We start from the raw sequence: 17,540 nt of genomic DNA on the forward strand, positions 1-17,540 counted from the left end.
TTCTAAATTTGTATATTTAAAATATAAAATGCTTACAAAAATCCTCCTGCATGTTTTAAAATAATTTACCATTCTTCAGTATACATCTGAAAACATACTGTATAGAAAAGTGTAAAATTCTACTTCTGAAAACATACTGTAGAGAAAAGTGTAAAACTCTACTGAAAACATAGTGTAAAATATTAAAGAGAACTGTTACTTTACTTGAAGAAATCTATTAATTTAGTAGTGCTGGGGGATTATTCAAATTAAAGTTTCAATGAGTTTTAAAAACCAAAGACCAATAAAGACCAATAAAATTAATCAAATAGGATTATTACTCACAAATAATTGGATATCCATCTCGGCTGGCACAGGCTGCTGCTAATATTCTTCCATTGTGAGAAAAAGAAAGACAGAAACATCCTCGTTCTCCTGCATTTAGTGAGAAGAGGTGCTTGTTTGGGATACGGCAAGCCTAAAAAACATATATTTAAAAAACAAATTAAGAAACATTAAAATATGAAGGCTATTTGTTAATTTCAATGACTGTAGTTGGTGTTAAGTCCCTTTATAGTGATTGAGAGGAAGAGAAAAGCAAGTAATCAGAATGATGAAAAACCACAGTAACTTATTTTACTGTCTGAAGAGAAAAACTAATTCTCCATAAAATTAACTGAATTTATACTCCATATCTAACTCATACTTAATTCACCTAAAATGAGTAGAAAATTTCAATATCTTACACTCCAAAGCGGTCACTACCCTATAGCTTTTATATAACCACACAAAAAGATGTATTTCACACTCTTATTCCATGACAGCAACTAATATGTGATGTTTGCTGAGCCATAAACTTGTTCTGAGACCATAAATGCCTTTAGGGCCTAACTGAAACCCAGGATGTGTAATTCATTCATTCTCTCTCTTTTTATCTCTTAAAATAACCTTCATTTGTGGCTACCTTCCAAAATGTGTTTCCAAAGTAATGAATCACTTCCTATTGGTTTCTGATTCACTAATTTATTAAAATTTCTTCAGTAATTTTTGTCTTCATTCCCTATTAGCAGATGAAACCAAAAATTTTCATGTATTAATACCTATTGTTCTAATTCTGCCTCTTCTAAACTTCAGTGAGTTTTAGTTCCTATATTTCTTATTATTCTAAAAGTTTAATTAAACATACAAATATATTGGGCCCTTACTATATGTCAAGAATGTGGTATTTTATTACACATGTGTTTTCATATATTCATCACAGCAACCCTATGAGTGACCATTATTACTGTATATTATGAATAAAGATTATTCATGAGCCTCAACGGGCTTAATGAGCCTCAACAAAGACTATTAGTTCAAGAGACTGCATTCAAGATAGGTACCAGGTTTTTCACAAGTAGTATCAAGATTTAGCAGCATTATTAGGAGGTAGCATTATGAGTAGCTACCTGGAAGGTGAAAAATTCAGTATACATTTATTAGGTGCCTATAATGTACCAGGCACCATGCTACCCATTTCCTCCTCCATTCTCCATCTGAAAAGGAAGATGAGGCTAAAAAAGAAAAAAACTGAAGGAAAAGTCAGGAGGTTTTACAATCAGATGCTGCTGCTCCCAGGAAAACTGCCTGATAATCTAAGCTAAAATCACTGAAAACCACTATCATTTTCTTTCTATGTCCAGGGTTTGACACTGTATTTAGAAAAGCCAATGAAAGTTTCACAGCAATAAAGGGCTTCAACATCTTTGACTCTTTCCCCTTCTTTACTATCTTGTCAGTCGCTAAATTATGCTGAACCATTCTTTCTTTCTTATATTTATTTCTTATTTTTCATTTTTGTCACCATTATCCCAAGGTTACACTCTTTCACATCAATGATTGCAACTACCTGCCATCTGGTAGATTTCTCTCATTCTGATGTATCCTACTTCAAGATCTCCTCTATGCCACTGCCAGTACTAATCTGTCCTAAAATATGATTGAGACAATATTTCTCTCCTATGCAAAAATCTACCATTAATTTCTCACATCCCACACAATCATATATTAGGCTATCATTCAACACACTCCACAACATGGGCCTGCCTAATCTATCATACATCCCTATCTCTTTTACAAACTCTCATTTCCAAGCCAGCCAAGTTTTTGAGTGCCTGATGAATACCTCAGTCCTTTCCCACCTATTTACAACTTTGCCCCCAGATGAAATACCTTTCCCTAGCCTTCTTCACCCACCCCTAATTTGGCCATCCTTTAAAGTGTACCTCAAGCCCGGCCAATGTTGCTCAGTGGTTGAGCATCAACCCATGACCCAAAAAGTCCCTGGTTCAATTCCCATTCAGGGCACATGCCTGAGTTGCCAGCTTGATCCCCACTGGGGGGTGTATGATGGGGCTAGATCCCCAGTGGAGGTGTACTCCTTTCAAAAAAAAAAAAAAAAAAAAAAAAAAAAGGCCAAAACAAACACCAAAAATAACATATCTTTTATCTTTAATTTTAAAAAATGATTCTCTCTCATTGATGTTTCTATCTCTCTCTCCCTCTCCCTAAAATCAATAAGAAGAAAAGGTTGTCAAAAGTGATGCAAAATATAGACAATGAGAAGCTCTGGGAAAACAATCATCCTTATGTATATACTGAATGTTTGCATAAGTTGAGATTTTACATAAACTGCATTGGTATTAGCTCAGACTTAAAATAAACCACTCCACTCTTTGTGGAAACAAGTAAGTGATTTACAAAACTGTATCAGCAATGCTTCTCGCTACTGCAAAATATACTAACCAAAGTAAGAAAAATTTAGTACAAGTTTAAATACTGCTCCACTTGTGGTAGAAGAATATACATTATACATATCTCCACCAAAATGTGATTAAGGAAGGAGCCAGGGACTGCAAAAACATTTTATGAATACATTAAGAAAACATTTAAAAATAATAAAATCCATTAGTAGACATAACTTTTATAGACATAAAAATGTATGCTTTTTATTTGTTATAGGCTGAAATGTTTAAAATTCATTTGTTAAAGCCTCAACCCCAGTACCTCAGAATGTAATAGTATTTGGAGATAGGTCTTTAACTAGCTCAGGAGTGAGGAACGTCCAGCCCACAGGCCGTAGGAAATTATTTTGTTTGGCCCTGCCAATGCATTAGGGGTGAGTTAATTAAATGTTTGACCAAATATAGCAGGCTAATTTTTAAATTGATTATTTTCCCCATAAATGATGTTATAAATATCCAAATGGTCCTTGTCAGAGTCAGAAAAAAGGTTCCTCACCCCCTGAACTAGCTGATTAAGTTAAAATAAAATTGTTAGAGAGGATCCTGGTTAGAAGAGGAAGAGACACAGGAGTATACAGGCAATGGGAAAAGACCATGAAAGGGCAGCAAGATGGCAGCCATCTGCCAGGCAAGAATAAGGCTTCAGAGTAAACAAACCCTGCCAATCCTCAATCTTGGGACTTCCAGTCCACAGAACTATGAGTAAATAAATTTCTGTTGTGTAAGTTAAGCAGTCTGCACGGTTTTTGTGTGTATTATTTTTTTTTATGGCAGTTCTAGCAAACTAATAAAACTGTCCCATTCCTAAACAAACAACCTAGATAGTGTTTTTATGCAAATGATAAACACTCTATCATTACTTGTCAAGTGAATTATTGGAAAGACACTGTGTGATTATAAATAAGGGTAATCTGAGAGTTTTAAATAGCAACCTAAGGAGCGGCTGGGGAGTGTTTACTAGGAAATAAGTAGATACCTAAATGAACCCAACATTGAACACTTCACCTGCCCAGGCAGTCGTTTCCACTTCACTACTTCCTTAGAATCTTCTAGTCCAGGTTCTGTGTCTATTGCGCTTGACTCACGCTGCTGCTCACAATGCACTGGTTTACCTTTTTCCTCCTGAAGAGCCACCACAGAACGGTAAGACGGCTTTACCTAAATATGTAAAGAAAAGTATATATCCTATTAATTTTTTTTCTCTTTTCTAGCATAGATGGTTTTTAAAATACTAAAACAGACAATATGAAAATGTAATCCAGAAAAAATTGGACTTTTATTTGCACATTATTCTAAGTAACGTGAAAGTTGCTTGAAATTACTGTCCTATAATCAAAAAGCCTTAGAAGCTGGGAGAAGAGAGAAACAAACAAACAAACAGAACTCAAGGGATAATATGATACTGTTTGAATAACTCTGTTCCTTTGTTTCTGCCTCTTCACCAACACCTATCAGATGTTATGTCATGGCTCTGATATAAGATGGTATCTCTGGCTTTAATAACACAAAACTGATATCATTAAGATCTAAATTTTTTTAAATCTTTCATTTCTTAAAAATAGATTTAACTCAAATCAATGCAAACCAACTCTGTAATCATAGTTTATAATATTAACTACAGAATATGCAACTGTCCTGAAATATGTTACAGCAAATAAGACAAAAGCAAAAGTTTCAGCTCCTTTTAGGATATATTCTTTGCTAAGATGATTATAATGTTTTAAATTAAATGTATTGAGGGTGAAATTGATCAACCAGGTTTCAGGTGTGGGTTTCTATGTCATAAGACCTATATAATACACCATGCGCCCACCACCTGAAGTTAAATCCCATCATATATATTAGGACCCCATATATAATGTCACCATACATTAGGACCCCTTCTAGATTATTATCTATATATAATAAAAGCCTAAGATACCCCCCTTCCAACAGCTATGATGCACACTGACCACCAGGGGGCAGACGTTCAATGCAGGAGCAAAAACCACAGGCATGGAAACATGGTATAGACTGATGAATCTCAGAGGAAAGAGGGGAGAGAGGACGGTGGGAAGAGATTAACCAAAGATCTTACATACATACTAGAGGCCTGGTGGACAGATTCATGCACCCGTGGAGTCCCTCTGCCTGGCCTGTGGGGATCAGGCCAGAACTGGCTCTCTAACACCCTCCTAGGGATCTCGGATTGTAAGAGGGCACAGGCCAGGCTGACGGACCCCACCAGTGTACGAATCTGGGTCTCTGGGAATTTTACATATGGAAAATAGAAGCAGAAATACTGTTTACTAACTATTAAATAATATTGTGAAGAATGTGCTAGTAAATCATAGCCCAGGTCTGCAAGCTATAGCCCAGGTCAAATCTATCCTGCTGGCTCTTTTTTATAAATAAAGTTTTATTGAAACACATTTTCAAATTGTTTTGTTATCACTTATATATGTATATGTAGCTACTTTCATGCTACAAAGGCAAAGCTGAGTAATTGTAACACAGACTATAAAGTTTGAAAAGCTTAAAATATTAACTGTCTGGTCCTCTATGAATAATACTTGTCAACTCCTGCTTTACATAATTCTTTTCTCTTTGATTTTTAAAAAACAGTATTATTGCCATGGCTGGCCGGGTGGCTCAGTTGGTTGGAATGCCATCCTGTACACCAAAAGGTTGCGGGTTTGATCCCTGTATGGGGCTCATATTGAGAGGCAACCAATTTATGTTTCTCACATCAATGTTTCTTTCTCTCTCCCTTCAACTCTCTCTAAAATCAATAAAAAGACAGCAAAATAAACATCAAAAATAACACAGACTCAGGTGAGGTTTAAAAACACAAAAACACCACATTTTTTTAAATAACAACACATTTTTCCTAACAATGAAATCTGTATTTATTATTTAAAATTCATGTAAGTATATTTTAAGTATCAGCTATTACAGGATAAATACATCATCTTATACAAATTCATTAAAATAATTCTAGAGATCTTACATTTTAGAAATGGAAAACATGCTACCATTTAATCTCAACAAGAGGACACACGCTTGCTTACATGTGTTATTAACTTACACATTCTGGAACTTTCAGTCCTCTTACAGTCACATACAATGTGGACGGATAATGATTTCTTGGACATTTTAACCACCATTCAAAAACCTCAACAACATTTGCATGGGGTCGAGGCTTAGGAGGTGGATAGTACAGCTGCAAGCGAAGTTTTGAATTGATGTTTACATTTCCATTGGCTCCTAGAAGCTTAAAATAAGAGTGCAAGTAACACTTTATGTTCATTGACAATAGAGGAATCAGATAAAGCAATAGTATATAGTCACAAACTCATTCTAAAAAGATGAATATGGCATACAGAAATTCCTTAAGGTTTCCAAAGCAATGGAAACAACATTGACACAGTTGGCTAACCACAGTTCCAAGTCACTTTGACAAAAGGTAATTCCAATAAGGGACTTTAAATTAAAATATTTTCCTGACAGTTATCTTTTTGCCCATACAACTTCAGATGTTGGTAAAAAAAAAAAAAAATTACATTACTTTCCACATAGAAGGTGGTCAATATACCTTTAAGATAACAATGATAAAAATCAAATATATATTATTTAAACACAGAAACACATTTTCCATTTATTTAGTATCAGTATTTTTAATGGTAAAATCTTATGGTTTTGATTTTTTAAAATTCAAAACCATTTTCAAATAGTAATTAACATGGTTAAACTTATTAAACCCATTCATTACATTTAAAAAATGTTTTAGTCTACCTTCTTCAAAAGGATCTAGTTGGTCCTGGCCAGCATGACTAGAACAGTGACTGGCACACAGAAAGAGCTTAATTAATATTTGTTAAGTTGAATAAATGACAACAGAGCTGTGTGTTTCTTTTTTATGCTGTATCCTTACAGCCCAATCATGTACCTGGCATAAACTAAGCACTCAATAAATGTTTAAGAATCTGAATGAACATCACCCAACCTTAAATTAATAGCTCTACCACTGAAATCTTACTTTAGATCATAACTCCTTATATGAAACCAAAGTAACTTGGGGAAAAGCAACCAATCAGATTAGAAGATTATTTTAAAGTCTATGAAACAGAATAAAAACATACCTTGAGAAATGCCCATGCAATTTTCCGAAAGCCACATTCCTGGTTTTGAATTTCAGAGTTATTCCTAATTTCATCCATGCTTAAGAAATCAAGAATCTGTAAATAAATATTTTAAAATTACTTCACAGAAGCCTAGGCTACCTAAAGTTTAATATTTTCTAATAATATATTATGAAAATGGGAAAATCATTTGTTCATTTTAAAGTTTTCTTTATAGGGAGAAAAAATATTTTCATCTAATTTCACTAACCTTTAAATTAATTCATACTGTTAGTGAGGTCCATTTTTAAAAAATATATATATTTTATTGATTTTGTACAGAGAGGAAGGGAGAGAGATATAGAGTTAGAAACATCGATGAGAGAGAGTCATCAATCAGCTGCCTCTTGCACACCCCCCACTGGGGATATGCCCACAACCAAGGTACATGCCCTTGACCGGAATCGAACCCGGGACCCTTCAGTCCCCAAGCCGACGCTCTATCCGTTGAGCCAAACCGGTTTCGGCGTGACGTCCATTTTTTAAAAAGATTTATTTAAAATCCAAGACAAAATACTAGTTGCCTTAAATATAGTCTTGGCACAAATACTAGTACACAAGGTTTAGAATACTTAAACTTTGATCATTTTTTAATGCATGAGAGCAGACTTCGAAGGACTGTTTATTCAAAAACTCGTGGTCTTATTTGTCTCTGAGTCTTTCCTTGGGTCATCTTCCTGAAATAGGGAATTTTCTCTTTGTATAAATGTTGTAGTTGGGCTTCTCAAGAAAATTTCTTTCACGTATCTCCATCCTGTCTGGATGCCAAAGCTCATGGAATTACTACCAACCTGCCACAGAGACTATCTATATTCTAGGTACTTGTCAAAAAGTATCACTTTGAACTTACTGATATTTATCAAAAGTTCAGCTGAGGTAACAAATCTTTAGAGAAGAATGCTGTAAAAAATAATATGAACTCCACTCATCCCTGTTCTTTATATTCTTAAACCTGTCTTCAGGTGTAATACATGCTCAGTGAAAAAATACTGACAATATAAAAAAAATTACAAAGTAAAAACAACTTGCAATCCAGATTCAGAGATGATCAACATTAACATCTACATGTTTACAGGTTTACACACATCTAAACCTTTCTCTGTGCATTCCTAAATATTTCTATATTACTACTACAAATCAAATGCTATTTCATAAACTATTTTGATATGCTAAATTGTGGATATCTCTTCAAGTCAATATGTACATATACCATGTGTTACAAATACCATAAATTAAATAAAAAACCATAATTTATTTAAACAAACCTCTTACTGATTGAAAAGACCTATCTAAAATTTTTGCTATTATAAACAGTGCTTAGGTAAATACCCTTGCACATACATCTTTGTATAGTTATCATTTTTCCCTTAGTAGAAATAATTAGAGGTGCAATAAATTTTAAATACTTCTGGTAGATATTATCAAGTTGTCCTCAAAACACCCTTAAGAAGTAGAAATCAAAAATTAGTTTTGGCCCTCGCTGGTTTGGCTAAATGGACAAAGTGTTGGCCTGCAGACTGAAGGGTCCTGGGTTTGATTCCAGTCAAGGGCACATGGCTGGGTTGCAGGCTCAATCCCTGGTGGGGGGCATGTAGGAGGCAGCCAATCAATGATTTCTCTCATCATTGATGTTTCCATGTCTCTCTCCCTTTCCCTTTCTCTCTGAAATCAATATAAATATATTTAAGGGGAAAAAATTAATTTTGTAAACAATAACACATTATACTAAAACTTAAAAAGCAACCAAAAGTGTTTATAATCCAAGATTTTTCTTAAACTTCATATTACTAAAATGAATATGAGAGAATATTATAGTAACAAATGACAAATTTCTGTGACAAAGAAAAAATTCCTTCACATACAAATTATATCACTTAAAAAAAAAATCACAGCTTTGCATAAGTCATACATAATCAGATGTAAATGGTGAATATTTGCTTCCTAACCACATATAGATCACCTAAAAGTTAAAGATCATAAAAACAAGTAACTACAAAAGCAATCATTGGTTCCGGCCATGTCTTGCTCTTCCCATGCAAAAATTCCCCATCTTGCCTAAACTGGAAAATAGGTTTCCTCAACTTTCTTTTGCTTATGGAGAGATAACATGAATTAGTTAAAAGAAATATGGTATTTAGGTTTAAGCTAACTTCAAATACAAATTACCTGCACTTAAAATTGGAATAACTGGAAAAAAAAATCACTTTATACTTAAAAAAATTACTTTACATTCTTTGATTTCCTTTGCAGTAAAAAATTTGAATAGCATGTCAGCTCAAAGGCCATTTACTCTATAAAGCTTTCCTTAACAGATCAGACCCTCCAACTAACCTTCACATCTAAAAAGTTCTACTTCATTTGGTTATATATTTCATTGTATTGGTCAACAATATGTGTATGTTCACCTTTTTCTCTTAGTAGTATACAAACCCTTAGGAGTCTGGTATTGAGTTTACACTTTATGAAATAAGTTAAGAATGTAGAATTACATAGATACAGATTAGATTCAACACTTCAGTTAATAGTCATTGCATTGTTGTAATTATTAAAAAAAAAAAAAAAAAAGTAAATCCAATGACTAAATACTTGCACTAGTAAATGCTCAACAAATATGCTATTACTTGTATCTCCACTGCATGTTATAACACTAAATAATAGAAACTAAATTCTCACACTATTTGGTTGTATATTAAACTACTAAAAACAATAGCTTACATTTTTACTATGTAATTGGCCCTCTGTATCTGTGGGTTCCACATCTGAAGATTCAACTAAACGCACATCACAAATATTTTTTTTTAAATCCCAGAAATTTCCCAAAAGCAAAACTTGAATTTGCCATACACAGAGCACTATGCTGAATCAATGTGAATGAAATGATGTGTAGGCATACTCTGCTGCAGCCTATATGCAAATATAGATTGTATGCAAATATGCAACATTTAATACTATAAGGCACTTCAGCACCCACAGATTTTGGTATCTGCAGAGGGTCCTGGAACCAATCTCCTGTGGATACCGAGATGACTATAATAACTAAAATTTAGTTTAAATTGCTCTTTTCAATTCATACCTCAAAGAACAGGATGACTTTAGGGCTTTCATCAAAATTTCGAAGCAAATAGGGAAAGTTTTCATTAAATATAATTTGTTCTTCCCACTCTGGAAGCCTTGATTTTAACTGTTTAAAATCATATGGCTGGGTCATAATAGGGAGAATATAATCCACATTGTCTTTTTCAAAGTAAGATGAAACAGGCCGTTCACTGTTCAAAAAAAAAATTTTTATTAATACAATTCTTTATAAATTTGAGAATGTGAGCAAAAATAAAAAATATGGTATTCAAAATCAGGCAACTAGAGTTAATAAATAGCCATGATTCACAAGGAAAAATTACTTTGATTGTCCATCTAGAAAATTATAAATTTTATGAGACTTAAAAGTGGTAGTACTTTTGCACTTACATACTATCAATTGGTTTCACAGAATTATTTTATTATAGAAATATAGCCGAAACCAGTTTGGCTCAGTGGCAGAGCGTCGGTCTGCAGACTGAGAGGTCCCAGGTTCGATTCCGGTCAAGGGCATGTACATTGGTTGCAGGCACATCCTCAGTAGGGAGTGTGCAAGAGGCAGCTGGTCAATGTTTCTCTCTCATTGACGTTTTTAGCTCTCTCTCTCTCTCCCTTCCTCTCTGTAAAAAAATCAATAAAATATATATATTTTTTAAAAGAATTATTTTATTATAGAAATATAAAGTGAGAGGTATGACTATACCTTCAGCATTCAAAGCTGGAATAAAATACTTCCTTCAGAATCTTAAATGAGTTTGTCATAAATAAAATAGTACAGTACATTTAAATAAAAAAATGAACACAATAGGATTGTAAACCTTTCACGGTTTATATTCCCTAAGACAACTGAATAAGTGAATGATCCTTTTGATAATTCTCATGTTTCTCATCTTGCCATCTTTCCAAGTAGATAGCTTTTTAAATTCTAGTATTATTGTTTATTTTATTGTATTTTTTTTATTTGGGTCTTCAAACACACATTAGCTATGGAAGTAATAGTAGGGATAAAATTAAATTCAAGATTCATTTATTGTTTCTGAGATCCAGGTAACATAATAACTTCAAAACAAAAATATGAAGTTAGAAAATGAATGCATTTATAGTGCAAGGTAAAACAATGCTAGTTTAATGCCATAAATTAGTCATTAAGCTTGGCAGAAACTCTCTCAACTCTCCTCCACTTAAAAATGAATCAGTAAATTAACAGATGCTCTCCATATCTCTATAAAACATACTGATTGGTGTGAATTGTTGGTGAACACCTACAACTAGTAAACTGTTCTTCAATACAAATCTATAGCTCTACTCACATTGACTTTCAATGGCAGAAAAGATGACTTCTACTATAGATACTTTCAATTCAATGGGTTGGCTGTACAATGAAAATAAAAATAAAAAAATTACCTATTATCTTTCTTGACATACTGACCAGTAATCTCATCAACCACATGAATTTTTACCATGGGGCGAGAAATCTTAAAATCTGACTTAAGTCGATCAGTTCGGTGAATGTAAACTCCTAAGACAAGGTCATCATCAAGCAAACATTTGCGATAACCTGGACTATCTCGACTTGTTATTTCATGAACACCATCATCACCATCAGTATCTTCATTATCATCTGAAATTACAAATATGGAAGAAAAGCAACACTATAATTCATTTTCCCCACAATAATATATTCAACAATGTAAGGTGAATTTTCATATAGCCTAATCTTAATGATTCGTGGTTATCTGTCTTTGTTGATAAAGAAACTTCAAGAAAAAAAATCTAGATAAGCCCAGCCAGTATGGCTTAGTTGGTTGAGCACTGTCCCATGTAAGAGGTCATCAGTTTGATTCCTGGTCAAGGCACATGCCTGGGTTGCAGGTTTGATCCCCAATAGGAGGCATGCAGGAGGCAGCTGATAGATGTTTCTATCTACCTCTCTCTTCTTCTCTCTCTAAAAATCAATAAAAATATATTTAAACAACAACAAAAGAAAAAGCCAGGTAATATTAGATAACATTCTAAGAGTAAACCACTGCATTTCCTAATATATTAAAATAAGAAATCTTTATTTTCCCTAACAAGGACTAACAACAACAACAATAACAAAAGAGAGCAAAGATAAAAAATAATTTTATCTAGTTCTTTTCCAAGTGGAATATATATCACTCAATTCATTTATAACTGTAATTTATGCTTCTGAGCAGGATATAGTAGGTCAATGCTTTTGGTAATAAAAACTTAAAAACCCAAATGAATTAAAAAGACTTTATTTTTAAAGGCATCAGAAAAGTACTTTTTTAAAGGCATGAGAAAAGTATAGAAGCAATATATAGACTAACATTCTAGGAAGGGAAAAGCATTTAGAGGTAGGCTGAAGGATTTATAGCTAAATTTTTATGTAAGTAAAGACTAATGTCTGGCCATATAAATTATTCTCACAAATTAATAAAAAAAAAAGACAGACAATTCCATTAAAAAATATACATAGAAGATCTGAACAAATTTACGAATGAAGAAATCCAAGTAGTCAAACATGAAGAAGATGCTCAACATCACCAGTTATCATGGAAATCAAATTAAAGTCAAGATGAAATATACACAACTAAAAATGGCTAACGTTTCAAAATAGTAACACCAATGTTAGTGAAAATATGGAGCAATGGAGGCTCTCAAATATGGCCTGTATCAATTGGTTGACCAACTCTGGAAAAATGGGACCTACCTATTAAAGTGAAAAGTCCACATAATCTATGACATAGTAACTCTACTCCTAAGAATCCTATTTAATAAGAGGGAAATATGCAAATTAACCTTCACTCAGTCACAAAGATAGCAGCAACCATGGCCACAAGATGGCGGCACTCAGCCCCCTCAGCCCCACCAGAGTCCCCCAATCTTGGCGAGGCGGCCACTGAGAGTGAGCAGCGTGAGCAGCCTGGCGGAATGCTTGCTTCATCCCTGCGGCAACAAGGAAAGTGTCCTGCCCCAGCCGCAAAAAGCAGCCAGGACAGTGGGCACCGAGCAGCCAGGCCTTGCAGAGAGCAGAGAACCCCAAGGAGAGGGCTTAAGCCATCACGGCTCCCAGATTAGAGAGGGTTCCCCTGAGGACTCCCAGATTAGAGAGGGTGCAGGTTGGGCTGAGGGACCCAGACCCCATGTACAAATTTCGTGTCCCAGGTCTCTAGTATGCTCAATAAAAATGTATGCATATGCTTGCCAAAATACATGACTAGGATATTCATTACAGCTTTATTTGTTACCACCTAAAACAAGAAACTCAAATGTCCATCAATACAACAGGTAAATTAATTGTGCTATATTTATACAATGGATATCTCTACAGTACTAAAACAGAACTGACCATGAATAAGCATGCAATAATAACATAAATGTCACAAAAATAATTTTGAGTGAAAAAAGCCAGACACAAAAAAGCATAGTACTTAAGATTCTATTTATTTGAAAGTAGAAAAGCAGGCAAAAACAAACTATGCATTTATTTTTTATGTCTAGACAGTGTTTGTATTTACTTCTAAAGAACAATGAGCTAGAAAGGGACTTGAGAGGACTTCTGGGTGCCAATGATGTTCTGTTTTTTTATTTGGATGATGGTTCTATACATATACTCAGTCTGTAAATATTCACTAAGTAGTACATTTATAATATGTACATTTTTCCAAAATTGAATTACAGAAACCACAAAACATCATCAATTGCATAATCCAATGAATAAGAACCATAAAGTCTAAAATTGCCTATTATAGTGCCAGTTTTTTGGCCAATTAAATAGAAACTGAAAACAACAACAACAAAAGGATGTAGGGAAAAGGAAAGAGTAATAAGTAAAGGAAAATAAGAGGAAAGATATGAGTAAAGAGGAAAATCAGAAGCAAGAGGGGGAAAAGAGTAATGAGAAGGACATAAGCTGACTTAGGCTGAGGAACTGGGAAGACCCCATGTTTGACAGAAGTATGCAGCCTCAACATCTGAAATGTTTATTGGCAGTTGACCATTTATAGCTTTCCACTATGAGTCTAAATTATTTAGGGTTCTAAACTCAATGGTAGAAAGAAGAAATCTTCTATGCTATAATAGCAACTACAAAGTTAATATCATTCTAGAGTTGAATTAAATTAAGTCAGGAATTAGAGATGAATCAAACAGATACTAACTTATCACAGAGATACTGTCACAAATAATTGTTTTAATCTAGATGAATCCAAGAATAAGTACCAAATATTCTATATTGGATTTTTTCAATTATATCTTTATAAGATTTTTAGTTTTAAGGATTGAAAGTTCTAAAATCAAGTTATTTCTACTAAGGAAAACATTTTTCAATTAATCGGAATAACAAACCTGCTTTAGGCTTCTTTTTCTTTTTCTTTGGTTTGAATTTTGTCTCATCTTGCATGCTGTTCACTACATTTTGTCCCACAGTCGTTATTTCATCGTCTTGATGATTATCTGAAGTAACTAGACTTTCCTTCTTTTGTTCACCTTGAATTGTGTCATCCATGGGAAATGTCCTACAAGTTTAACCCAAATATACGTCATTACCTATATATTATTATTCATACCGCAGCAAAGTGAACAGTGACTGGAGGCAAGGATAATTCTCGAATCAATATTATTTTCCTCAAATCAATATTATTTCCAACTAGGAGATACATATGCTTTCTTTTGCACTAAAATGGCTAGCTGTCAGACAGGACATATGGATATTCCCCAGGAGTCAAATTAAACTGAGCTCTAAACTCCAGGGGAAAATGAAATTGTATTTTATGAGCAATGGATCTGTTTTTACACAGGATTGATCAAAGCATCCTCACCTTGCTGTCAAATAAAAGACCATATTTCTAAATTACTTTATTTAAAAGCAAAACATGTGTTCTAAGTTTGTTCTGTTTTCAAAAGGCTTCAGATATTCAACCTTTGGTTTCTAGTTAAAAATTGCTCGTTTTATAATTGTTGGTGTGCCACTACATTTTCAGAAGGCTGAAAATGAAAATGTGCATCATATTAGCTAATAAATAGTAAAAGGGTAGCATCTCAGAAGTAAATATTGTTGTAGTAAGAAACCAGCCAGTAAAGTTTGTAATTTATCAAGTAAAACATCTCCATCTAAATAATCAAAAATTGACTTCCATTATATATAAAATTATATTTCAAAAAGATGTTGAGAAATAAAAAAAATTAGAGAATATTTCAATTATTCACCTCAGAAAACCATCATACTTTAGTACATCATCAAATACTATTTCTTAAAGAGAACAATACCCTTTGCATGTCACTGTTATATCAATCATGGTTTTATTTAAAATTCATGAATTAAATTTTATTTACTTATTTTATTTATTTTAAAAATGTTTTTATTGATTTTTAGAAAGAGGAAGGGAAAAGGCGAGAGGGAGAGAAACACCAATGTGAGAGCAAACATCAATCAGCTGCCTACTGGGGATCAAACTGGCAACTTCTCAGTGTGCAGGACAACACCCAACCAACTGAGCCACAAGGACCAGGGCCATGCACTAAACTTATCTAATAGTGAATATGGCTTCCTGATTTATATGGTAGCTATGAGAAGAAAATTTGTAATATACTGTGGTAACAACCAATGAGATGGCCCCCAATAATTCCTATCTCCTAATATTCATAGTCTTGTTTAATTTCCTTCCTTTGATACTTCTAAGCAGACAAGTGTATGACCAAAGTGAGAGATGTTATGAATAGGATTAGGTTCCAAAAAGACTGTGAATTCTCCCTCTGGAGAAGCAAATGCCCACTGTTGTGAGTAGCCCACATTAATAGGTCTGAATAGCCAAAACCGGTTTGGCTCAGTGGACAGAGCGTCAGCCTGCAGACTGAAAGGTCCCAGGTTTGATTCCGGTCAAGGGCATGTACCTTGGTTGTGGGCACATACCCAAAAGGGGATGTGCAAGAGGCAGCTGATTGATGTTTCCCTCTCATCGATGTTTCTAACTCTCTATCCCTCTCTCTTCCTCTCTGTAAAAAATCAATAAAATATTTTTATTTTTTTTTAAAGCAGATGTAAGTGAATAGTTAAGGGTAGTCTTTGGAACAACACTGCTAAGGTTTTGGCTCAGCTTCTTACTGGTTCTGTGACATAAACCCTTCAGTTTTATCATCTATAAAAGATAATACTACTATTCCCTATAGGGTTGTTATAAGGAATAAATGAGTTAACTTTGGTAAAACATTTAGCATACACTGTTCTGTCAATGTGTCCAAATGAAAGTCTTAAGAATTTTCTTTGTGAAACTATAGATATCATTTCAAGCTGAAAAGAATAGGTCTTTTTTAAAGAAGGCATTTTATATCTATGAATATAATGTACCTTGTTTCAGCTTCAGGCAGGACTGGTGCTTTCTTCTTTTTCTTTCTTTTTTTTTCACTGCTTAATTTGTCATCATGCAAGTAAGTATCTGAGGGAAAGTCAGCCAACTGTTCTTTGAGTTTCTTTCTTATTTTCTTCTTAATCTCCTTTGCCATTTCTTCAGCTACCTGGAGCTGGTATTCTTGCTTCAGTTGTTCTTCCTCATCTAAATTATTTCCTTTTTCTTCATTTGCCTTCTCACTTCTGTGATAAGCAAATCCTGGTTGTAACCTCATCTGAACTTTCTGATATAGAAAGTCCACCTTCTTCTCAGAAGTTTCCTGTTCCATTTCTTGTGCAGTCATCTGGCACATTGCTTTTGTAGTCCTCTTATTTGCCTGTTCTTGCTTGTCTTCCTGTACACTCCCATCTTCATCTGGGTTTTCAGCTGTTGACTGTGGATTGCTTGGTCTGTTTTTAAGGGCTCGCATGCTCTTCTTCGTGTTATTAGTGTTAGCAGCAATTACTTCATCGCTTTTCGTTTCTTTCATTTTCCGAGGATTGCTTCTCACAGTGTCAAGCTAGGGGAAGACACAATAACAAAGTTTCAGCTAAGCATAGTTTAGTTATGTAAAGATAAAACACAGTGGCCGGGACCGATTTGGCTCAATGGATAGAGCGTCGGCTTGGGGACTGAAGGGTCCCGGGTTCGATTCTGGTCAAGGGCATGTACCTTGGTTACGGGCATATCCCCAGTAGGGTGTGTGCAAGAGGCAGCTGATCGATGACTCTCTCTCATCGATGTTTCTAACTCTCTATCTCTCTCCCTTCCTCTCTGTATAAAATCAATAAAATATATACATATATTTTTAAATAAAACACAGTGACTAGTGCTCAATAATGTGTAATACTGGGAAAATTATATAATATTTTTACTTGAACAATGACATCCTAGAGCACCTGATAAGCACTGTCCTAGTTCATTCTCCCAACATCAGATTGGCAATCTCTGAGGGTAGCTTCTGATCAAATGAGTTAACATGTGAAAAAGTCCTTAATGACTTTTAAGAAGTTAACTGCTCAAATTTCAAATGCTATCTCCTCTTTGGCAGAATGATCCATACACTAAGGAAGAGAAGTTGGTGAAAGAGCCACTGAGCTTACTTCAGGTTCCCCATCAGAAAGCATGCATAGGTCATTTATCTTGCTTCA

General features: G+C 34.2%; 1 protein-coding gene across 24 annotated transcripts in view; it reads right to left on the bottom strand.

Moving 5' to 3' along the window:
* AHI1 (Abelson helper integration site 1) overlaps positions 1-17,540 on the bottom strand; it is a 152,312-nt gene that overhangs the window by 126,399 nt on the left and 8,373 nt on the right. For 21 of the 24 annotated variants that reach the window (XR_006739956.1, XR_006739955.1, XR_006739954.1 and 18 more), the window contains 8 exons: positions 16,350-16,909; positions 14,351-14,520; positions 11,402-11,624; positions 9,996-10,188; positions 6,884-6,979; positions 5,830-6,015; positions 3,768-3,920; positions 325-457 (listed from right to left, as the gene is read on the bottom strand). Coding sequence is in view for 21 of the 24 variants with exons in the window: in XM_045572623.1 (XP_045428579.1) it covers positions 325-457; positions 3,768-3,920; positions 5,830-6,015; positions 6,884-6,979; positions 9,996-10,188; positions 11,402-11,624; positions 14,351-14,520; positions 16,350-16,909 (1,714 nt within the window). In the remaining 3 variants the exon portion in view is untranslated. Of the gene's footprint in view, positions 1-324; positions 458-3,767; positions 3,921-5,829; positions 6,016-6,883; positions 6,980-9,995; positions 10,189-11,401; positions 11,625-14,350; positions 14,521-14,823; positions 14,969-16,349; positions 16,910-17,540 lie in introns of those variants that run through there. The other 3 variants (XM_045572622.1, XM_036414270.2, XM_045572627.1) reach the window with 3 other exon arrangements.

The sequence above is a fragment of the Pipistrellus kuhlii genome, unplaced genomic scaffold (genome assembly GCF_014108245.1).
Source record: "Pipistrellus kuhlii isolate mPipKuh1 unplaced genomic scaffold, mPipKuh1.p scaffold_m20_p_5, whole genome shotgun sequence".
Lineage (NCBI taxonomy): Eukaryota > Metazoa > Chordata > Mammalia > Chiroptera > Vespertilionidae > Pipistrellus > Pipistrellus kuhlii.